Below are 21,133 nucleotides of genomic sequence, written 5' to 3'. Positions count from 1 at the left end.
AACTTTATGTGGCTTTTTTTTTTCTTAGCTACATATGCATCTCAAAATGTTGCTTCTCTCTATACACGTTGTCAGTGTTGGGATTTTTTTCTCCCTTTTCTAAAATATAACAGTATATTTGGCATGCTCATTAGTAATCATTTCTGTTTCATTTCAACAAATGATTCTGATACTGCTTCCAAATGACAGCAGGTACTTAAAGGTTATAGCTAACGTACATAGTTTTTTCAAGAAATCAGCTGGCTGTAGGTTTTACATACATGTTCTGTATTTAAATACTGACTTCCTTTTGTTCTTTTTTATATTAACTTAATAGAAAGTTTAAATCTGATTGAGTTCATGGTTAAGCGTGCAGTCAACAGGCTACCAAAGAGTAGCAGTGAGTAGGATTGCTAATGTTAAGCATTTCCATGTTTAATGTGTTTAGCCCAAAGCAGTGACAACACCAGCACCAGCTACAACTCAGCAATCAAGTGCTGCCACCACTACCACAGTTAGTTCCTCTACAGCAGCAGCTGTCACTCAGGCCTCAGCACCTGCCGCTGCTTCGGCCCCTACGTCCACGCCTGCATCCGTTGCTCCTGCATCAACGACGGCGTCTTCTGAACCTGTACCTGCTAGTGCAACTAAGCCAGAGAAACCTGTAGAACAGCCAGCAGAGACACCAGTGGCTACTAGTCCAACATCAACTGACAGGTAAAAACCGGATACCGGAAATTATGTATCAGGATACACGTGTAACAAGAACTTCACACATATTTGTTTTGATCATACTTTCAGGCATACCAGGTTTCTAAGTACTATGCTAAGTTTTGCTAAGCTTTGAACATTGACTGAAACATACTAGTGTGTCTATTTAGTTAACTAAAGAGAATAGTATAGGTTTCTGTGATCCAAATCTCCATGCTATAGGTTGATTCCCGTCCCCTCTCTTAAGTAAGAAGAGTCAAAAATCATTCATTTTGAGTAAGAATGTTAGGAAACAAATGGCGTGGTGGTGGGTCAGGCCAATCTGCCACCTGCTAGTACCAGCATCTCATATGGGTGCAGGTTCGTGTCCTGGCTGCTCCAATTCTCTACCTAAGGCCTGGAAAAACAGTAGAGGGTGGCAGATGGTTCGAGGCCTTTGGCCCCTGCATTCGCACTGGGAGACCAGGAATAAGGTCCTGGCTCTCAGCTTCTGTCGGTTCAGCTCTGGTTATTACGGCCGTTTGGAGAGTGAGCCAGCAAATGGGAGACCTCTGTAAAATCTGCCTCCTCCTCCCGCCCCAAATAAATAAATAAATCTTTAAAAAAAAAAAGAAAAATTTTGTTGTGACTTGATGTGTATATTTTTAACCTCTTTATAAATTCTTTCAGGGATAAAATCATTAGAGCAAACTATCTGTAAGGATATTTTATATCTTCAGATACATGAAATGATAATAGTCTTCAGAATAGGAGTGGTAAGGTTGAAACTTTTTCTTGAACAGTCAGTGTTACGGATGGGTTAAGCTAGAAGAGACTGCATGTACTGTAGCCAGGCTTTTGTGTTGTTTAGAATCAAATAATATTTTTGCAAGTTAGTTACTAAGCTCATGTTATTACTTTTGCTTGCATTTTGAATTGAGAGTTTTCTACGACCTTTACAGTACGTCGGGAGATGCATCTCGGTCAAACCTTTTTGAAGATGCAACAAGTGCACTTGGTGAGTGCTGGCCTTGCCTTGTAAGTGACTGCTAGGAGGGTGGAAGTTTATATTTTGGTTTTCTAGAGCATGGTTTTGTGTTAATTTATGTGGGTACTTCTAATTAAGCTATAAAATTATTTAGATAATAGTATTTCTAAAGACTGTACATCAAATATTTTTCATATTGAATCCTTGAACATTACTCTGTAAGCATGTTGCATTTTCTGAATGTGAAATTTTAGATGTGGTTTTAGAAGACTTGATCTACGTACAGGTTCATTATAAAGTATCTTTAAAATCGATATAAAATTTTCCTCATTTAGGATCCCACATTGTGTTTATTTATCTGTAGGTTTTTTCCTTTGTAACCTGTTAGTCTTGTAAGTTTCTATACATTGGCCTGCAACAAAAATACGTTTTTGTCTCAACTCTTGGTTTTTATCTATTGAGCAATAATGCCTTTCCCTCTCCCTTCATTCCTAGTCTACCCAAATTGGAATTTTTTTCCCTATTGTAACATCTTAACAGTTCCTGTCACTTACTAGTTTATTAACTGGCAGCCACATTCCCACTCTTTGATCAGGTTTGTTATTGAATGATAGGAAGGTTGAAGGCTGGAATCAGGTGGGAATTGCATCTTTGGTGGAGTTTTGGCTTTTGGATCATGCTTATCTCTTACAGCAACAATATTTTAACAGCAGTGGCACCTTTTAGGATCTAGGGTCGACCTTCTGACTTAATCGAGGTGAACTCTGTGGTAGATGGCATGTAGTAATTGCAAAAAAAAAAATAGCTGATTAAATCAGCCTAAGATAACACAAATTTCCATCTTTGAGAGATTGCTTTAAGGGACTGCTGTGCTACCAAATACTATATGAGTTAAGTCCAGTAAGAGAAAGAGTTATTTCAAACTGGGAAAAGCTTAACTGCGGGAAATTGTTTCGAAGATTTTAGAAGGTCCAGAGAAGAGGATTGGCTCAATGGCTAAATCCTGATCTTACAACGCCAGCATCCCAGATGGGTGTTGATTCATGTCCCAGCAATCCTGCTTCCCATCCAGCTCCCTGCTTGTGGCCTGGGAAAGCAGTAAGAGGATGAGCCAAAGCCTTGGGACCCTGCACCCACATGGTGGTATGTTAGATGCTCCTGGCTTCAGATTGGCTCATTCCCAGCCTTTGCAGCCACTGGGGGAATGAACCAGAAGATGGAAGATCTTTCTCTCTCTCTCTCTCTTTTTTTAAAGATTTATTTATTTATTTATTTATTTATTTTTAATTGGAAAGGCAGATATACAGAGGAAGATCTTCCATCTGATGGTTCACTCCCCAAGTGACCACAACGGTTGGAGCCAAGCCAATCCGAAGCCAGGAGCCAGGAGCTCTTCCAGGTCTCCCACACTGGTGCAGGGTCCCAAGGCTTTGAGCCGTCCTCGACTGCTTTCCCAGGCCACAAGCAGGGAGCTGGATGGGAAGTGGGGCTGCCGGGAATAGAACTGGCAACCATATGGGATCCTGGCGTGTGCAAGGCAAGGACTTTAACCACTACACTATTGCACCTGGCCCCAAGATTTTTCTCTCTTGTCTGTCCTCTTTTTATTTTTTAAGTTTTATAACTAAGTTAGGAAACATTTTAGAAGGCACGGTATGAAGGCTGTCAGCACCAGCGCTGACAGCATATGTTTATATCTCTGCACTTGGCTTGCCAGATGTTGATATTTTGCTCATGTTTGGTATCCTAAAACCCTGTCCTCATCTCTAATACAATTTTTTTATGTTGCCAATTTCTGCATCTGGAAAGTAGGTTTTTGTTTTTGCTATTCAGTGTCTGTATGCTAACATTATATTCGTGCATAATGAAGAAAGCTGAAAAGTGGATTTAGGTGGTAGGAAAAGGAAGGTCATACTATAATGAAATACTTGAGACTAATGAAGAAAGAAGAAAAGTTTACCCCCTCCCCAATACATGAAGCTCATACAAACCCTTGGAGAACCTGTGGAAAGTGGCATATAGGAGATTATTATGGTACTGCTTGGGGCATTGGTTTTCAGTGCGACTTTGTCACCTTCTAGTTCCTAACCTCCTCCACCCACTGTTTTTGATTATATATGATGTCAAGTGAAAACTGCAAGACAGTAGTATTTTAGCACAATGGTGTCTAAACAGAAACATATGCAATCAAGAAATGTATAGAGAATGTTTCCCCCCTTCTTCCCTCTCTCTAGTGACAGGCCAGTCTTACGAGAATATGGTAACTGAGATCATGTCGATGGGCTATGAACGAGAGCAAGTCATTGCAGCCTTGAGAGCCAGTTTCAACAACCCTGACAGAGCTGTGGAGTATCTTCTAATGGTAAGAAGCTTTTATTTTTCTTCTTTCTAATTGCTTAAGATAAAAATCTCAAGAAATAATGTAATTTAAAGACAGGTTAACAGTTCACTAAAGAAGCATAATGTATGCTAGATAATTTATGTATTTTTCCAAATATATAAATGTTTTGTGTTGATAAGATATAATTTCTAAAAAAAAGTTCTGATGTGGTTTTACTTAGAAAACAGCGTGACTACGTGAGTTGTGAAATTAGCTACCTGGTTGGAGAAAGTACCTTGTAGCCCAGTTGTTGTGTTAGAGAGTGAAATTAATGATCTAACATGTCAGTAGCTTTTTAGAACCCAATATAATCCTGCATGGACTATTTAGAGCAGACACTTTGACAAAATTTTATTTGCTTATACTGTGTAGAATTTTGTAATTTGTTGCCATCTTTTGAAAATTAGGAGATTTCACGTATAGTTGAGATTTCTGATTATCTGAACTGCTTTGATAGCATGTTTTTGTGAATCAATTCAGGAAGAATTAAAGCCACGCTGTCTCTAAATCACTACTTCCCTCTATTTGATTACCCACATAGAATCATTTGCTCAATGTGATGTGTATCTTGTCTGGTTCTGTTGACATTTGAATTTGTTAGTTTATTTTTTATTAGTATCAGTTGAGAGATTGAGTAAAATTTTTTTAAGATCAGTTTTATTTGAAAGGCAGAGTTACAGAGAAAAGGAGAGACAAAGAGACCTTCTGACTGTTGATTCTCTCCCCAAATGGCTACAGCAGCCAGTGGTGGGCAGACCCGAAGCCAGGAGCTTCTTCCAGGTCTCCCATGTAAGTGCAGGTGCCCAAGAACTTGAGCCAACCTTCACTACTTTCCCAGGTTATAAGCAGGAAAATGAATCTGAAATGGAGCCTCCAGGACTCATGCTGCCATTCATATGTGATGCCGGCACCGCAGGCAGGAGCTTGGCCTGCCATTGGCATGGCACCAACCCCTGAATAAGATATTTTATTAGCAGTAGAAATTGTTAAGAAATGGCTTATTGTGGACATTAGCTGGAAAACTGGTGTTTATTAGAATGAAAGTTTGCTAGATGAATAGATGGGATGCAGAGTAAAGCAACAATTTTGGAATAGCAAATTGTCAACCTTTTTTTGTATTTAAAATTTTTCCTATAAATATCTTTGATGTTTATCTGAAATTGTCCTAAATACTGACTTAAAGAAGCACAACCCTAAGTCTTTGGGAAATGTACTCCAGGCCTTTTTTCTAGAAGTAGTTCTGTTAAGAGGTTCTTTAAGCCAGCCAGTTGGCCTGGTGGCTTGAGGAGGATTTCAGTTGTACGTTGAGTGCGTGACCCCTACCTCTATAGTTGTTGTCTGTGCACAAACCCTTTTTTAGGTGCACAGTTCTATCTATTTGCAATCATTTTCCCATTGTCCTATTGGGTGCTTTCTTTAAATGCTAGTGTCTGTTTATGATCAGATTTGTTTGGAATAAGTATTATCTTTGCTTTTATGGAACAACTTTAAATTATACCTGTTTTAGAATTTTGTCTGCTGCATGAGTTTAATAGTGTTAGGTATTTGGATGTGGAATTTTGAGGTTTTAATAAGAGTCACTATTTCCAAAAATACTGTATTTTAATATTGCTACTTAGTTTCATTTTACAGTATTTGGTAGACTCACTATTTCAAGTGAAGATGAATAGATGGGAAGAAATGCTGCTTGTTTACACAGTGAGAGTCTGATGCATGTGAGATTCAGAGGGATATGTAGCCGTGAGAGGTAACTCCAGTTCAGCAAATCTGTGTGCATAGTTTATTAGTTCTTACTAACTCCTCATTTAAGGGTTAGAATTAGTGAACTTTGAGCTGTTTCCACTGCCTGTGGTTACAACTTGTTTGTCATATGTATGACATACAAGGCAGTTCATTCTGTACATATAAGAGTTTAGTTTCTGGTTTTTTGGCAAGTTAAGCATTTATTCTCCTACTGTAGTTGTACTATTGCTTTATTCTGCCCTTTTCAAAATCTGTAAGAATTTAACGAAGACTTTTTAAGTGGTTGTAAATAGGAAATCTATAAATCGTGTATGTCAAAATAGGGTCTCAGAGGTTATAGTGCAGTTTTAAATTTTAATAACTTCAGAAAATAGATACAACTGACTTAAATAGAAAGCATCACACAAGTGTTATGTCAGTTACTTTATGTTTATTGTCTGTATTTTGACAATATTTTGTTGGTGGTAGCTCTGGATGGCACTTTCTCAGAACCATGGGCTAGTGGCGGAGACCCTTACCTGGCCGCTGTGGTTATCCAGTCTGCATCTATTAGAAGTTTATCTCACAGCTGTCAAGTGTGTATCTAAACTTTATGTGGAAGAGCTTAAGACTGGTGTTTCAAATGTGATCCTTCAACACTGATGAGCAGCAGCTGATGAAAATGCCTAATAGTTACAAAATCAAAGCAAAATAGTACAAAGACTTTGGTCAATATTAATAAGATATGTATAGATAATTTTTTGTGACTAATAGATATCTTTTAAGGGAAAACTCAGCCAAAGAACATTCCCGTGATTCTGGGAGGTGCTGTTGGACAATGCTGCCTGCGAGTAGCATATTCTATCCACTGTCACACCATACTCTGGCCAATTTAAACCTAACTTGAATTCATAGGGTTTAATACTCTTAAATTTTTGTTTTTTGTGATACAGTATGAAAGTCTCGGGGATTTCCCCTTCTACCTTCGTCCCTTCCAAGCCATGCACACACTGTTTTCCTCTCTAGTATTACAGTGGTATAGTCCTTTACTTGTAATTTGAACTGGGGAGCTAGACAGATATTAACTAGGCTATAATAAATCTTTTTACTCTAATAACTAATTTCGTGTGATAGGATATCTTAAAGCTTGGAAATTGTGTTGCAGGGAATCCCAGGAGATAGAGAAAGCCAAGCTGTGGTTGAGCCCCCTCAAGCAGCTAGTACTGGAGCCCCTCCGTCTTCAGCCGTGGCCACAGGTGCGGCGACCACAGCCGCGACGACGACAACAGCAAGTTCTGGAGGTAAAGTAGGCTCGTGAATAGGGAAAGATATTTTCATCTGAAACTTCAGTGTAAAATAATGTAATTGAAATATTTTAGAGATGAGTTTATTCCCAGATTGTTTGTATCGCTCCCTAAGGGAAGAAAGCAAGATTTGTTTATTTTGAAAGAATAAGAAATTAATCTTCATTCACTTGTTCACTCCCCATATTGCCACGATGGCCATTTCTAGGCAAGACCAAAGCCAAGAGTCAGGTACTTCGTCCAGGTCTCCCAGTGGGAAGCAGGGCCCAACACCTGGGCCATCTTCCATTGATTTCCCAGACCTGCTGGTAGGGGTACTGGATTGAAAGTAGAGCAGCTAGGGCATACAAACCATCACCCATGTGGGATGTTAGCATCCCAAGCAGTGGCTCACCTGCTTGCTAGTCCACATTGCTGGTCCCCCTTGCATAACTCTTAATGTTAGAATGAGACTCAAAAGAAATTCTTCCAAGTGGGCATCATTGTGTATATTAAACATCAGTGCTGCATTTGAGTCAAAGGGCATATTCTTTTTTATTCTACGGAAAAGATGTCCCCAGTTTGCATTTATGTCATTTCTGAAGTTAAAGTGATTAGCTCACCTTGTTTCTTTGTCGCCCTATAAATGTTACAAAGCATGTGTAATTTCAAAACTAATAAGATCTTAATAGTTATTATAGAACCAGGAAATAGAGCCCTGGAAGGTTTAAGATCATGCTGGAGAGGAATGGAAACCTTGTATTTCAGTCTCCTTAGTAGAGAGTATCCACTTTTTAATTTAAGAACACTGTCTGGAGCCCAAAATCTCTTCTGAATCATTTGGGAAATGACAATATCTTTAAAAATCTCATTAGTCACCTCAGAAATCATTTTGTATCAATATTTTTCATATTGCATAAGCAGATAAGGACCAACACGCTGAAAGTTACAAGCTTTATACCTTGTGCTTCATTTTTTGTTACTCACTTTGTAATGGGATATGAGATTAAAGAACTTTAGATACACTATCATTAGATTGTCTTGCATCTTACTTAACTGAAATAATCACAAGTATTTTAGGTCTATTATTCAAGTTCATATTTTTGTTTTGTCTTTATTTTTGATTTTGTTTTGTTTTTAAGTTCGTATTTTTAAACAGAAAACCTGAACTCTTTGTGTATTAAATATTTTTGTCACAATGGTTTAACATTTCCTAGAAATTCAGGTTCAGATTGTGTTCTTTGAAGAATTTTTGACTGTAATGTCATTTCAGTCAGTGAAAACTCACATATGTGATGCCTTAAGACTGTGCCACCCGGTGGTGGTGTAACTGAGTCTAAAAGCCCATGCTGTGGGGGACACACAGTGACAGTTACCTCACTACTCATTCTCAGAAGATATCCCCATCATTAAGAGACTCGTGAGTGTATTATTGCAAAGTGAGATTTTCTTATTGTCAGTCCTGCTATGTTTTTCTTTTAGAATCCTGTGAGCAGCAGAAATGACTTTTATTACTCCTTATTTATTTTTAATAGACACAACTCAAGCAGGACCCAGTTCTTAGTATTTTTTGGATTTTATTGTGTGCTCAGGCACTTGTAAGAAAGTGATTCCTACAGTGTTCTACACCCCCCAACTTTCCTGCACAAAATGATTTCTGTGGTATTAAGACTTGCCAATGCACTATTTGTCATTTTTAGTACATGTGAAAACTCGGGTTTTACTTGATAGTGTTTGCTTACTGTATGATTAAAACTATTTTGTATTGATTATCTTTGTTTAAAAATGCATCCCTTTCAGGACATCCTCTTGAATTTTTACGGAATCAACCTCAGTTTCAACAAATGAGACAAATTATCCAACAGAATCCTTCCCTGCTTCCAGCATTGCTACAACAGATAGGTAGAGAGAATCCTCAGTTACTACAGGTAAATGTTTCCCCGTGTCAATGTGTAAGGGCTGGCGTGCAGTATATTCTGAAATGCTTTGTGACTCTTTCTTCCCCCTCACTCTTTGACGATAGACCAACCATTTTTCCAGCCTGCAGTCAGAGTGTTATGCTCTAGAAGGATATACTGAGAATAAGTTATTTGTCGTAAAGTATAGAAATTGTGTTAATTTAAGTCAGTTAATAAGTTTGGGAAACATTTGCTTCTTAGAAACTTCCAGTGTACATTAAGGTATTAAAGAATCTGAGAAGCTGCTTAACAAAGACTCTGTGTAACTTTTTAAACCACTTTCCCCCAATGTTTTTGCCAGAGGGTCAGAAAGTACAGCTGTATGCTTATTTGATGTGCAGGTCACCAAGTGTTCAGAGTTTTGCACAGTACTGTACTTTGTATTAGTGTGTAAAATATGAAATATATATATATATACACATATATATATACTACCTCTAGTATTTGAGGTAATTTTATGGGCAAAGGAGGATGATTATAAAACATAATTTTAATTCTGTTTACTGTTTGCCTTACTCAGTAGTGCCAGGTTCATAGTATGTCAGAAATATATCCTTGTAAAGACAAAATTCTAGAATTATTACAAGTTACTATAGTAGCAAAATTGCGATCTCTCCTTAACTGCATCAAAATATTCTATTTTGCTTGGGTTAATATTAATATATTGTTATTTTCTGCCCTTCAAATCACCACAGCAAATTAGCCAACACCAGGAGCATTTTATTCAGATGTTAAATGAACCAGTTCAGGAAGCTGGCAGTCAAGGTGGGGGAAGTGGAAGTGGTAGTGCTGGAATTGCAGAAGCTGGAAGTGGTCACATGAACTACATTCAAGTAACACCTCAGGAGAAAGAAGCTATAGAACGGGTGAGTCACGTTTGGACGGCCCTGATCACGTGGGGCTGCTGTTAGGTGGAACAGATATCCAGGGTTCCTTCACTGGAGATGATGCTGCTGCACTCAGCAGAAGGGACCCGCCCACGTGACTGGTAAGGCAGTCTCTCAGGCTTTGCAAAGCCGAGGGTCTAGGGGTAATTTACCAGTCTTGAAAGAAACAGGTTAAATATGTCAAGAAACTCTAAAAATTTTCACTGGTGTTTTTAAAATTTAAAGCAGGAAAAGTACCTTAAAGCATATATATAATTCTAGATTATCAATTTTTGTTTGTATTTCAAATTTTACTTTATTGCTACTAAGCTGTGTATTAAGATTATGTGCTACAAACACAGTATATGTGGTCTGACTTTTGTGTGCATGAGTGGGGCTGGACCTCCTGAACTGGATGGCTCAGCCCCAGTCATTGTTGGGGACTGAACCAGCATATGGAAAGTCTCTCTCTCTCTCTCTCTCTCTCTCTCTCTCTCTCTCTCTGTCTCTCTCTCTCTCTCCGCCCTCCTCTCTTTCCCTGTCTGTAATTTTGCCTTTCAAATAAATAAATCTCAGAAAAATAAAGATAAGCATGTCCAATTTCTGCCCGCCCCCACCCCTCAGAAACAAAAATCTGGCTTGAGTTTTTGATAGCGATTACCCTTATTCTGGCAGATGAATTTGCGGAGTGTGACCATGTTGACGTCTTTCATTTTTTGTGTTTTATATAACTTCCTTCAGTCATCTGTCCATTTTCACTGTAAAGTTTCTGCTCTTGTTACATTGATTCCTGGGTGGATACCTTTTTGTCTTGCTTTCTAATTGCCTTATCTAAAGCCTCCAGTGTATTGGCAGATAGACATAGCAAGAGGCTGCTTCGTGGTCTTGTTCTTGATCACAGGGTAAAGCAGTCATTCATTCACCAGTGGGTTTTTTTCCCCCCTGGATGCCTTTTGTAAGGTCATTAATGTTTTCATCACCAAGGGGCTTTGGATTTTTGCAAGTGGCTCTCTGTATTAAGATAACAATGTGGTTTTTGCCTATTTCTTTTCTATGTTTTGTTTATTTGTTCCCAAGTTACAGAATGAGAGGGGTTGGCACCTCCAGGCGAAGGTCCAGCGTGGGTGGTAGAGGCCAAGTGCTTGGGCCATCTCCTGATGCCTTCCCAGGCCTGCTAGTAGGGAGCTGGATGGGCAGCCACAGCTAGGACTGAGCTGGCTCTCTGATACCGAGTGCCATGTTACAGGTGATGACATAACCTACAGCACCACAGTGCTGGGTTTATTACACTGGTGAGTTTTTACATACTGAGCCAGCTGTGAATTTGTTGGATTACTCACACTCATAGTGTGCAGTCCTTTTTCTGTGTTTGCCAGATTCAGTCTGTGAATGAGATTTTGAGGATTTTCATGCATTTATAATGGATGTTGAACTGTACTTTCCCATGGTATTTTATCTAATTAAAAATTAGTGTGTATTCTTCATTAAATGGTTGGAAGGATTTACCAGCAAAGCTGTCTGGATCTCGCCTTTTGTCTAAGGAAGTCTTGTTATTATTCTCGTGTCTTGCTTTGTTTTTTAAATATGTAATAATTGTAACATCTCTGCATGTATACCTGATTTCTATAATTTGAGTTCTCAGTTTTTTTTGATCTGCCTAGCTAAAGATTTATCAATCTTGTTCTTTTGAAAAAGAACTAACTTGATTTTGTTGAGTCTCTTAGCTGGTTTCCTAGTCTTACTTTTTTCTTTTTTAAAAAATAATTAATTATTTTTTATTGATTACATTGCATTTTGTGACACAGTTTTATAGGCACTGGGTTCCCCCCCATTTCTTTTCTAATATATATTTTCCTGTGCTTGCCTTGGGTTTGCTCCCTTTTCTGGTTTGCTAATGCAGGAGATCAGATTACTGGATTTTGTGTTGCTTGGTGTAGTTGTTTATTGCCTTAGACATCCCTCTGAGCATTGCTGTAGCAGTGCCATGTAAGTTTAGTATTACATATTTTTGTCTTTTGCATATTGTATATTTTTCTCATATTTTTCCTGTGATTTCTTTGACACATTTGTTATTTAGAATTGATTTCCACATTTATAAATTTTCCAAAATATTCTGTTGACTTCTAAAGTTATTGCATTGTGGTCAGTGAATATCTTTGTAAAACGTCTTTTTGAACTTAAAGGATAGCGTGGATTGAGGAGAATGTGTAATGTGGTCTAGTTGGTAGATAGTGCCAGCCAAGTCTTTATAAATTGCATTGTTGGCCTTCTGTCTAGCTGATGTATCCATTACTAAAAGTGACAATAATGAGATTTCTAATTGTTGGATTGTCAGTTTCTCTCTTTGATGTTTTCAGCTTTTGTTTTGTATATTTTGGGGTTTGTTGTTACTGTATGTGTTTCTCCCGACCCAACCCTTCTAAACATCACAGAATGTTCCATATCTCCAGTAATGTTGAAGACCTACCTGTGCTGGTACAGTATCTTCAACCATTCCAGCTCTCCCTTAATGATTTTTCCATGTTAGATAGCTCTTTTTATCCTTTTGCTCTCAGTGTATTTGTAGCTTTGCGTATAAAACAGATGCCTATACAACTATGTAGTTGAATTTTGCCCTGTGTGTTCTTGTGTTTTATCTGGCCTATGTTAAATCTGGATGGGACCTAGTTAACAAGCTAGTTATTTTTTTTCTCCTTTTATGGGTGAATCATTATTTGTGCTGAATTAAAATACTTGCCTAGTTCTTTAAGATCATTTCTGGAAATCTAACATAATGCAGTCAAGTTGGTGAAGACAAAGTGTTTGTCCTCAACTAGGAAGGTGAAATGTAAGAGCTGATATCACCTTTGGCTATGCTTTGAAGGTTAAAACAGAAAAAATAGAATGCTCTCTCTCTCTCACTCTCTCTCTCGCTCTCGCTCTCTCTCTCTCTCTCTCTCTCTCTCTTTTAAATGGAAAGGCAGATTTACAGAGGGAAAAATCTTCTGCTGATCCACTCCCCATGGCCACTACAGCTGGAGCTAAGCCAGTCTGGAGCCAGAGCCCCTTTCAGGTCCCCCAGATGGGTGCAGGATCCCAAAGCTTTGGACATCTTCTGTTACTTTCCCAGGCCACAAGCAGGTAGTTAGATGGGAAGTGAAGCAGCAGGAACACGAACTGGTTCCCGTATGGGCTGCTGACACCGAAGGTGGAGGATTAGCCAATTGAGCCCTTGCATCAGCCCCTAGAATACTGTCTTGACTTCAAAATATAACATGTAGTGTTAATTTTTATAACATAATTATTATATATATAATTATTCACTTGTTTTTCTAGTATGAAGTATTAAATAAAGCAAGGAGATTGAAAATGATCCAAACTAAGAAATAAAGCGTATTTGCTTTTGCCAAAAACGGGGGAAAGTTAAACTCTTGTTTAGATTCTGTCATGCTTGTTGCCTTCCACCACAATATGCTGAAAGCCATTTGAGTTACCAGTTTCTATAGGGTTATTTTTAAGCTGCTCTAGTTAACTTTCTTAGTATTAACACCAATTACTGTTTGCATAGAGCTGTTAGTCTAATAACTAGGAACACGTAGACTTTCTTATGTGGTTGTTAAGGAACAGTGTCTAGTTTGGTCCAGCTGCATGAACGTGGAATGGACTCGTGTCAGCTGTCAAGAGCTTCAGTAACCAGTAATATTATGCTGGAATCCATAGGATGTTAAGCAGATTTAGTGTTTGCATTCTGGTGAGTTGAATCTATGTATTTTTCTTTTTCTCTTGCAGTTAAAGGCATTAGGATTTCCTGAAGGACTTGTGATACAAGCATATTTTGCTTGTGAGAAGAATGAGAATTTGGCTGCCAATTTTCTTCTACAGCAGAACTTTGATGAAGATTGATTGAAAGGGACTCTTTTGTATCTCACACGTCACACCAGTGCATTACACTAACTTTGTTCACTGGATTGTCTGGGATGACTTGGGCTCATATCCACAATGCTTGGTATACGGTAGTAGATCGTTGGGGGGTGGGGAGGGAGGGGTCTAGGACATAGGGCAGGGATAAATACAGTGCATGTCTGCTTCAAGTAGCAGATGCCGCAAATCCACACAGTGTGTAAAATATGATACAACCAAAAATCAGCTTTTGCAGGTCTTTACTTCTTCGATAAAGCAGTAGGTAACTTTTCCTAGGTTTCACTCTTTTTAGTGTACTAGATCCAGAATTTAGTGTAATGCCCTGCTTTATTTCTTTGACTTAACATCAGTTTCAGAAAGAGTCTTTGCTACCTAGAATTTTGGTCTCTGTCTCATGGCAACACTGGATAATAGCTTTGTCAGCAAGATCGTTTGGAGCAACTACAGACAGAAATGCCAAGTTATTGATGGTTGTTGCTGCTTCACTTGACTATAAACTTAATATGTAAGGAAGCCCATTTGATGTTAAATACTTGGGGTGGGGAAGGGGAGAAAGGGAACCTTTTCTTAAAAAATGAAAATAATGACTGCTATTTTGAAATTTGCTGATCACTGAATTGAATGTGAGACCCTGCTAACATGATTTGGGAAGCTGTACAAGTATAGGCAGAGTTATTTTCCTGTTTACAATTTTTATGTTTGTTTTGGGGGAAGATTGATAGGTGTCTACTTACTGTTTACTTTATTGTTACGTTGCAGTAAAAAATTTAAAACCACCATTGCATGTTTGTTGTATCCCTTTGTGAAATTAGCACTTTGGGGGCTAATGGGGAAATGCAGCGTTCACACTCCCTCTCTTCCCCTTTGCGCAGCAGAAATGTGTTCAGGAGCAAACCTTAAGCCAAACTGCAGCCCGTCTTTAAAAAACCCACAGAATGCTGAGTCAGTTCAGAATTAGTGGAAATGTTTCAAAATTTGAGTTTTTGATGTTTGTGAGTGTTGTGCTTTATTAGAGAAGAGTTTGTTGCCATTGAAGTCATTAGTGCTATCTTGCTTTCACACAGAGAGGCTAGGAATGAGAAGCCAGCCTGGTGAGAGCTTGGGGAGGGCTGGGAGACGTGGCTGGGAAGTGCTGTGGAAAATGCACAACCAGGCTTATTCAAAGAAGACTCTTACTAGCAGTGTTGGTTTTTATTTGGATTTTTCTTTTCCAGTTCAGTTTTTGTTCTTTGAAATCTCCATTGGCACTGTTACTTCATCAGAAAGAGGGGCTGATGCCTACTTGTTCAGTTTATCAAATCTGCTTTTCTGAGTTTAAGCAAGACTAAAGAAGAAATAGCATTTTTTTTCTCCCGTCTGATGCAGAGCTGAACTTGCACAGTCTCTCCTGCGTCTGTTCGCCTGCAGTGTTCCTAGGGGTTTGGTGATGACTCCTGAGCTTTTACGTCATGCATTCATTACCTGTCTCTTAAGACATAAACAAAACCATGATTTTGCTTTGCAGTGTATCATGTTTAATATGTTTATTTCATGAACATAATAGGCTTTTGGGATTGATGTTACCTGTGTGTTTCATAATGAATTATGCATAATGTCTCAAGAATAAAATGACAAGTCTTACAGATGTTTATCTTTTAAGGCAGTTAGTTGGAAAGAAGGGTACCATTTCTGGTCATTTTTATGACATCATGTGTGCTGCATTGTCAGAGCAGCAGCCGCCACCTTTTGGACAGTGGCAGCAGAAGTTGGTGGCACAGAGCAGGTGGCCTTGGACACCGGAGCTGCAGCTAGGCTTGGTAATTAGCAGAAGACAGCTTAGACCAAGGTTTGTTCACTGTTCACCTTGTTAATCTCCTTGAAGAAGCAGCTGAGACACCATTTCAGAATGGAGTTTTTGGTACCTTTTATTGTCATTATTTAACTTAAAAATAACTTTTGGTAAATCTCAATGTTAGTGGCTACTTGACTTTGAAATTTTGCATTTGAGGTATACTGTCAATCTGTGTTCTTAAAATTCTTTATTGTTGAGTTGCTTTGTGGAAAATGTGAGGAAGCTGAAGTTTATATTTGTGAAATTCTGTGTCATCCTCTAATCAAACATTTCTTTTTCATTGTTTAAAAATATTGAAGTGTTCCATCATATAAAATCTTCCTGTACTAGACCAGGATTCTAGAGATTTGATTATAAACTATTTTCAATACATTTCAGCATTGCATTTCTCATTTTTTTAAGTGATTCTGTCATGTAGAGTCTTAGGTTGACAGTTGCCACCATCTCTATCACCAGTTCTTTCCTTTAGTAACAATGTAGCCTCGCCTCAGGCCAGGCATGGGCTCTTCTCTCAGCCAACACATGAACACAGAGGTGGGATACTTTGCGGGGCACAAATAAGTTCATCAGGGACTTCAATATCACACCATAGTTTGTATTTTTTTTTTCCATTTTTGTCTTAAAATACTGAACCATCCGCACCTCCTCTCACCTCCTCAACCCTCCACCAAAGGTCATTTCAGGAATGTGTGCTTCCTGGTCACATTTGTTTGGGTGAGATGTGCAGCGGTGAGGTTAGGATAAGTTACCCTCCTTTGTCAGTTTTTTGCTTTGTTCTAAACCTCAGCGAGTTGAATCTCACCTGGTTTGGTGTGGTCCATGTGCTAAGAGTGGACTTCACATTTTTGTAAGTGATTTAACAAACCAAAACTTACGTATGAAATTTGTGATTCACACTTCAGTGTCTGTAATAGCTGTGCTGAAAAACAGCCACATTCATTTGTGTATATTTTGTCTATAGCTGCTTTTGCACTTAAGAAAACTGCTTTTGGATGAATACAGTTAAGTTTGTTTCTTACAACACCTGATTAATTGGATATTTTATCAGAAAAGCTTACTATTCCTGTTGTAAACTTAATCCATGGTTTGTGAAGTTCTGTGCTGCTTACAAGTTGTTTCTTTTGGGGGGGGGTACTTTTGGCCTCTTGGCTACAGGTCATGGCTTAGTTAACTTTCCGTATAATATCACCCGTTTCACTGCCCAGACAAAATTGCATTTTCTTCTAAAACGATTCTAAAGTGGCTGTTTTGAAATTACTCTGCTATTGCTATACTGTTCTTTGTTCTCACGACAAAATACTAAAATTTTTCCCTGAACATACCAGGAAAACAACTGACAGTGAAAGATCAACTGCAATTTAAAAAATAATCAGTTGGGCCTGAATCAAGGCTAGAACATTTGGAAAAAACATCCATAGCTAGAGGAGAGTGAGTGGAAGCCCAGTGGGAAGAACCTGGATAAGGAGGCAGGCACACTGAGGGCCTGGGGAACTCCCAGGGTGGCGGGAAACACTGGTGGTTGGGAAACGCCTCCCTGCCCTAGCGTCAGTCCTAAAAGCAGTGATCCCTCCAGGACGAGCTTGCACTGTGGAGAGGAGGCTGGAGGATCACAGCAGCAGTGACAACAGGTTTGCTCTGTGTGTGGTGTGGTGGACCCAGAATCGTCTCCACTGTTGAGTGTGGAGTACTCTGTTGCTGTTTAAATAGAAGTGGGCCCTTTAGTCTAAGAGCAGAAATTGGGAAACAGCCACCCTGGACCTGGGTTTCCTGTATGTCAAACCCTCCATTGCTGCCTTTGATCCAGGCCTGGCTTGTTTTCCATGGCTTTCCTCCCCACCCGGGAGACTCATCAGGGTAGAACCACCAGGCCTTCACAACTTTAACCCCCTGTAGCCCAATCTGTTGACCCTAATGTGCTCCTTATCCATGGGGATTGGTTCAGGGCCTCAGCGGATCCTAGAGTCCATGGGTGCTCAAGAAGAAATGGCAGATTATTTGCCTATAACCTGTACACATCCTGTTGTGTACTATAGAACACGTGTAGGTTAAGTATAACCTTAGAATGTGAATGTAATGTAAATAGTGTTATTCACGGGGTAGGAAAGTATGTACTATTGAGTGCAGTTTTCTGGATGTCTTTCATTTGTGGTTGAATCGGGGATTGTGGCAGCAATGGACAGAGATCCCAGCGTTTGCCATGATGGAATGATGGGGCTCTGTCCTACACTCCTACTCGTTTCTCACATGGGATTTGTGCAAAATTGAGTTTCTACTGAAAGCAGAATCAATATGATATAGATTGAGATTACCGAAGTTTATAGTGGGAATTGGAATGTGGTTATGGAGGCAAAGGAATCCTAGAATAGGCTGTCTACAGGCTGGGGAACCAGAGAGAGGCGGTGTAATTCCATCCAAGGTTGAACCTGAGGAGCTGGAAGGGGGGGTGGCGGGGGTAGGGAGTCAAAGAGTTCCCTCGAGTGAGGTCTGGGAACCAGGAATTCTCAAATTCAAGGGCCAGAAAGGAGATCCTTGTTTTTGGTACCTTTTCTGTTCCATTAAGATTCTCAGCAGATCCAGTGGTACCTTCTCACATGGGTGATTTGTTTGTCCCTACTGTTTGAATTGCTGGCTTCTAAACACCTCACTGACGCACCCAGCAGTGATGTTTATCAGCCCCTGGGCATCCCGGAGTCTAACTGTAACTACAGTCAGTCATCACCTTAGGCTGTACTAGCCCTCAACCCTGAACTGTAGTCAGGATCAGTACCACTCTGGCACCTTGACACTTAGGATGTTTGATGTTAGGTTATTGACAGCTTCCATCTCTGTAACAACAAAGACAAAAATGTAGTCTAAAACTGGTTAGAGTGTTGAGCCACACAGTTCAGAAGCTGTGTGCTGTTTGCATGTGAATAGCCCAGAACCTGCAATACATTACATCCAAGTTTGTTGAAAGTTCAGTAAATATTGATTGGAGGGATTAGACCTTAGGGCAGCCTAACAGTTGGGACCCTTGTGTAATTGGTCTAATGGACCCTGGGGTGGTTTTGCGGTCTACACTATTTTAGTGTTTTCCCTCAGGTTGTTTGTCAGTTTCTTAGTATTTGACAACATTCTGATTTTTGCTTCATCTCCAATTCTCAGGAAATTAAACAGAGATAGTTAAATATTTTGACACTGGTTTTCTTGCTTACTGTTTTAGTTATAAAAGAGCTCCATCCACATGGCTTTCTAATTTCCATGCCGTTTTTACAGAGCATCAGCAGTGTTTCCATCCTTGGCTTATTTCAGACTTACCAAAGTGATGCAGACCAGCCCAGAAAGACCACATACATCTCAGTGCCACCTCTGAGAACCCTCTTCAAGTTTGCAGTTGTCTCAACAATATAAGGCAACAGCGTCCAATCCAGGTTAGTTAGTCCCATTTAACCCACATCCCTCATCTTTCTTTAGAGCCTTCTTCAGGATTTCAGCAGTTGTGGAGTGTCCCTCAATTTCATGGTTGAGGTTTCCTCATCACTGAACTCGGGGTGTGATTTCGGAAGAAATGGGGAAATGCTAACATGCTCTTTTCACTGAGGCCCTCGAGGTGGCACAGGTGTCATTTGTCCCCTTGTGAGTGATGCCTTTCTTGTCCCCACCAATGTTTTCCTCATTAGTTGTAGTATCCAATGGTATTTCTGAATGTTTATTATAATTAGTGTACTGCTTCGCAGTGCTGATTTTCAGATCCCAAGATTCCTTCTGTTAGGGTTCGTCCCCAAGGTGCTGTGGGTTGGATATTTGATTCTGAGTGTGGTGTAGAGTTGAGGACTGTTGAGGGTCCCTTAAGTCAGTTTGAGGTGTGACCACGGAAAGGGATTAATGTATGCATTGCAGAGCCCTGGGTCTCAGACAGCCTAAGGTGGCCTTACCTGGTCACATCTGGTTCTGAGGTGATTGGGGTCCCACATGCTGCTGCCTCTGCCATCTTGCCAAGAGTATCCTGCCTCAGGTACTTCATTATAGTAACCGAACTATTGAGTACTCCGCCTTCTGTGTTCTGGTGTGCTTTTCCAATCATTTGGAAATAATTCCTGAACTCATTCTTTTAATTCCCCAATAATATGCAGTTCGTTGATGTTGACTGAATTGTTTCTAGTTGTTTCCATTGTGTGCCCCTCTTAGTCTGCTTTTAAAGATTTATGTGAAAGAGATCTCTTCCTTCCTCTTGTTCACCTCCGCATTGGCAGCAACAGACAGTTCTGAGCCAGGCTGATGGGAGCTAGGCGCTGCACCCATCTCTGCCCATGTTGGTGATGGGGGCCCAGCTGCCTGAGCCATCCTCCACTGCTTTCCCAAGCACATCACAGGGAGCTGCAGGAGAGGCAGGGCATGAGGGCCTCCAGCTGGCACTGGTACTTCTATCTTCCCGCCGGGGGAATTGGCCATTTCTCCAAGCAGCTGTGATTCCTTTCATGCAGACTGTTTAAGAGCCAAAGCCTTCACTCTGTTCCTGTTGCTGCTTGAGCCTCAGTGCTCCCAGGCCCACCTGTGAATGACGCGATGGAGGCTCCGTCTGCTGTTATTTGTTCCAGTGCCACAGGCTCAGTTTTGCTTCTGACCCCTTTCTTGAACAGTGAGAAACTGACTCACATTACTCTCAACATATTATCTCAATTTCCCTGCTTATGCCATCAATCAGTTTCCTTAGGACTTAGGCTGCCTTTATTGCTGATACCCCATACTGCCACCCAACATGGCCACTTGCCTTACATAACCAGGTCATTTGTATTTCTCAAATGTTTTCCATGGCCAGGGCTATGCCCTAGTTCTGTGGTGCTGGCATCCCATATGCCCACTGGTTTGTGTCCCAGCTGCTCCTCTTCCCATCAGCTCGCTGCTTATGGCCTGGGGAAGCAGTGGAGGATGGCCTAAGTCCTTGGGACCCTGTACTGATGTAGGAGACCCAGAAGAAGCTTCTGGCTCCTGGCTTTGGATCAGCTCAACCCCACCAATTGTGGCCATTTGGTAAGTGAACCAGCGGACAGAAGATCTATATCTTTGTGTGTCTCGTTTTGAAATCCTGCCTTTGCAATAAAATGAATTTTAAAAAAATACATATTGGCCGAGAACCCAGAAGCCTGCCTTGCACAGCACTCACCTATCTTCCCGTGTTCTTGAGGCACTGGCTTTCTCGCTCTCTGCTCTCACTTCCTCACAGTCGACCTGACTGCTGAAGACACCAGAAGTCAGATTTGCGAACAGCCTGTGGGTGTTGCCTCGATTGAGTGCAGTGCCCCAGGATCTTCACACTGGCACTTGGGGACCTGGCCCCACTGCTACCAGCTAAAGTGTCTTGGAATCCCCACACTGTAGCAACCGAGTCCCCAGGCTAGCCTCGGGCCTGCATTTACTGCTGGCTGTGCCAAAGGAATCTTTCTGTGTGAGCCTTTCTGATTTTGTTGTTTATTTATTAGACACAGCGCTCACTGTCTGCTGGTTCACTCTTTTGGTGCCCACAGCAGCCAGGCTGGGCCAGGCTAAAGCTGGGAGC

General features: G+C 40.3%; 1 protein-coding gene across 1 annotated transcript in view; it reads left to right on the top strand.

Annotated features, from left to right (window-relative positions):
* The window catches only part of RAD23B (RAD23 homolog B, nucleotide excision repair protein), a 35,968-nt gene extending 21,423 nt beyond the window's left edge, over positions 1 to 14,545 (top strand). Inside the window, exons 4-10 of the mRNA XM_058672219.1 lie at positions 428 to 696; positions 1,632 to 1,687; positions 3,892 to 4,019; positions 6,925 to 7,060; positions 8,843 to 8,970; positions 9,696 to 9,866; positions 13,635 to 14,545. Of these exons, the coding sequence (XP_058528202.1) occupies positions 428 to 696; positions 1,632 to 1,687; positions 3,892 to 4,019; positions 6,925 to 7,060; positions 8,843 to 8,970; positions 9,696 to 9,866; positions 13,635 to 13,748 (1,002 nt within the window). The 3' untranslated portion in view covers positions 13,749 to 14,545. The remainder of the gene's footprint in view (positions 1 to 427; positions 697 to 1,631; positions 1,688 to 3,891; positions 4,020 to 6,924; positions 7,061 to 8,842; positions 8,971 to 9,695; positions 9,867 to 13,634) is intronic.
* Positions 14,546 to 21,133: the final 6,588 nt, after the last annotated feature.

The sequence above is a fragment of the Ochotona princeps genome, chromosome 14 (assembly GCF_030435755.1).
Source record: "Ochotona princeps isolate mOchPri1 chromosome 14, mOchPri1.hap1, whole genome shotgun sequence".
NCBI classification, from domain to species: Eukaryota; Metazoa; Chordata; class Mammalia; order Lagomorpha; family Ochotonidae; genus Ochotona; species Ochotona princeps.
Note: the sequence above shows the minus strand (reverse complement) of the source record. Positions and strands in the feature narration are given on the sequence as shown.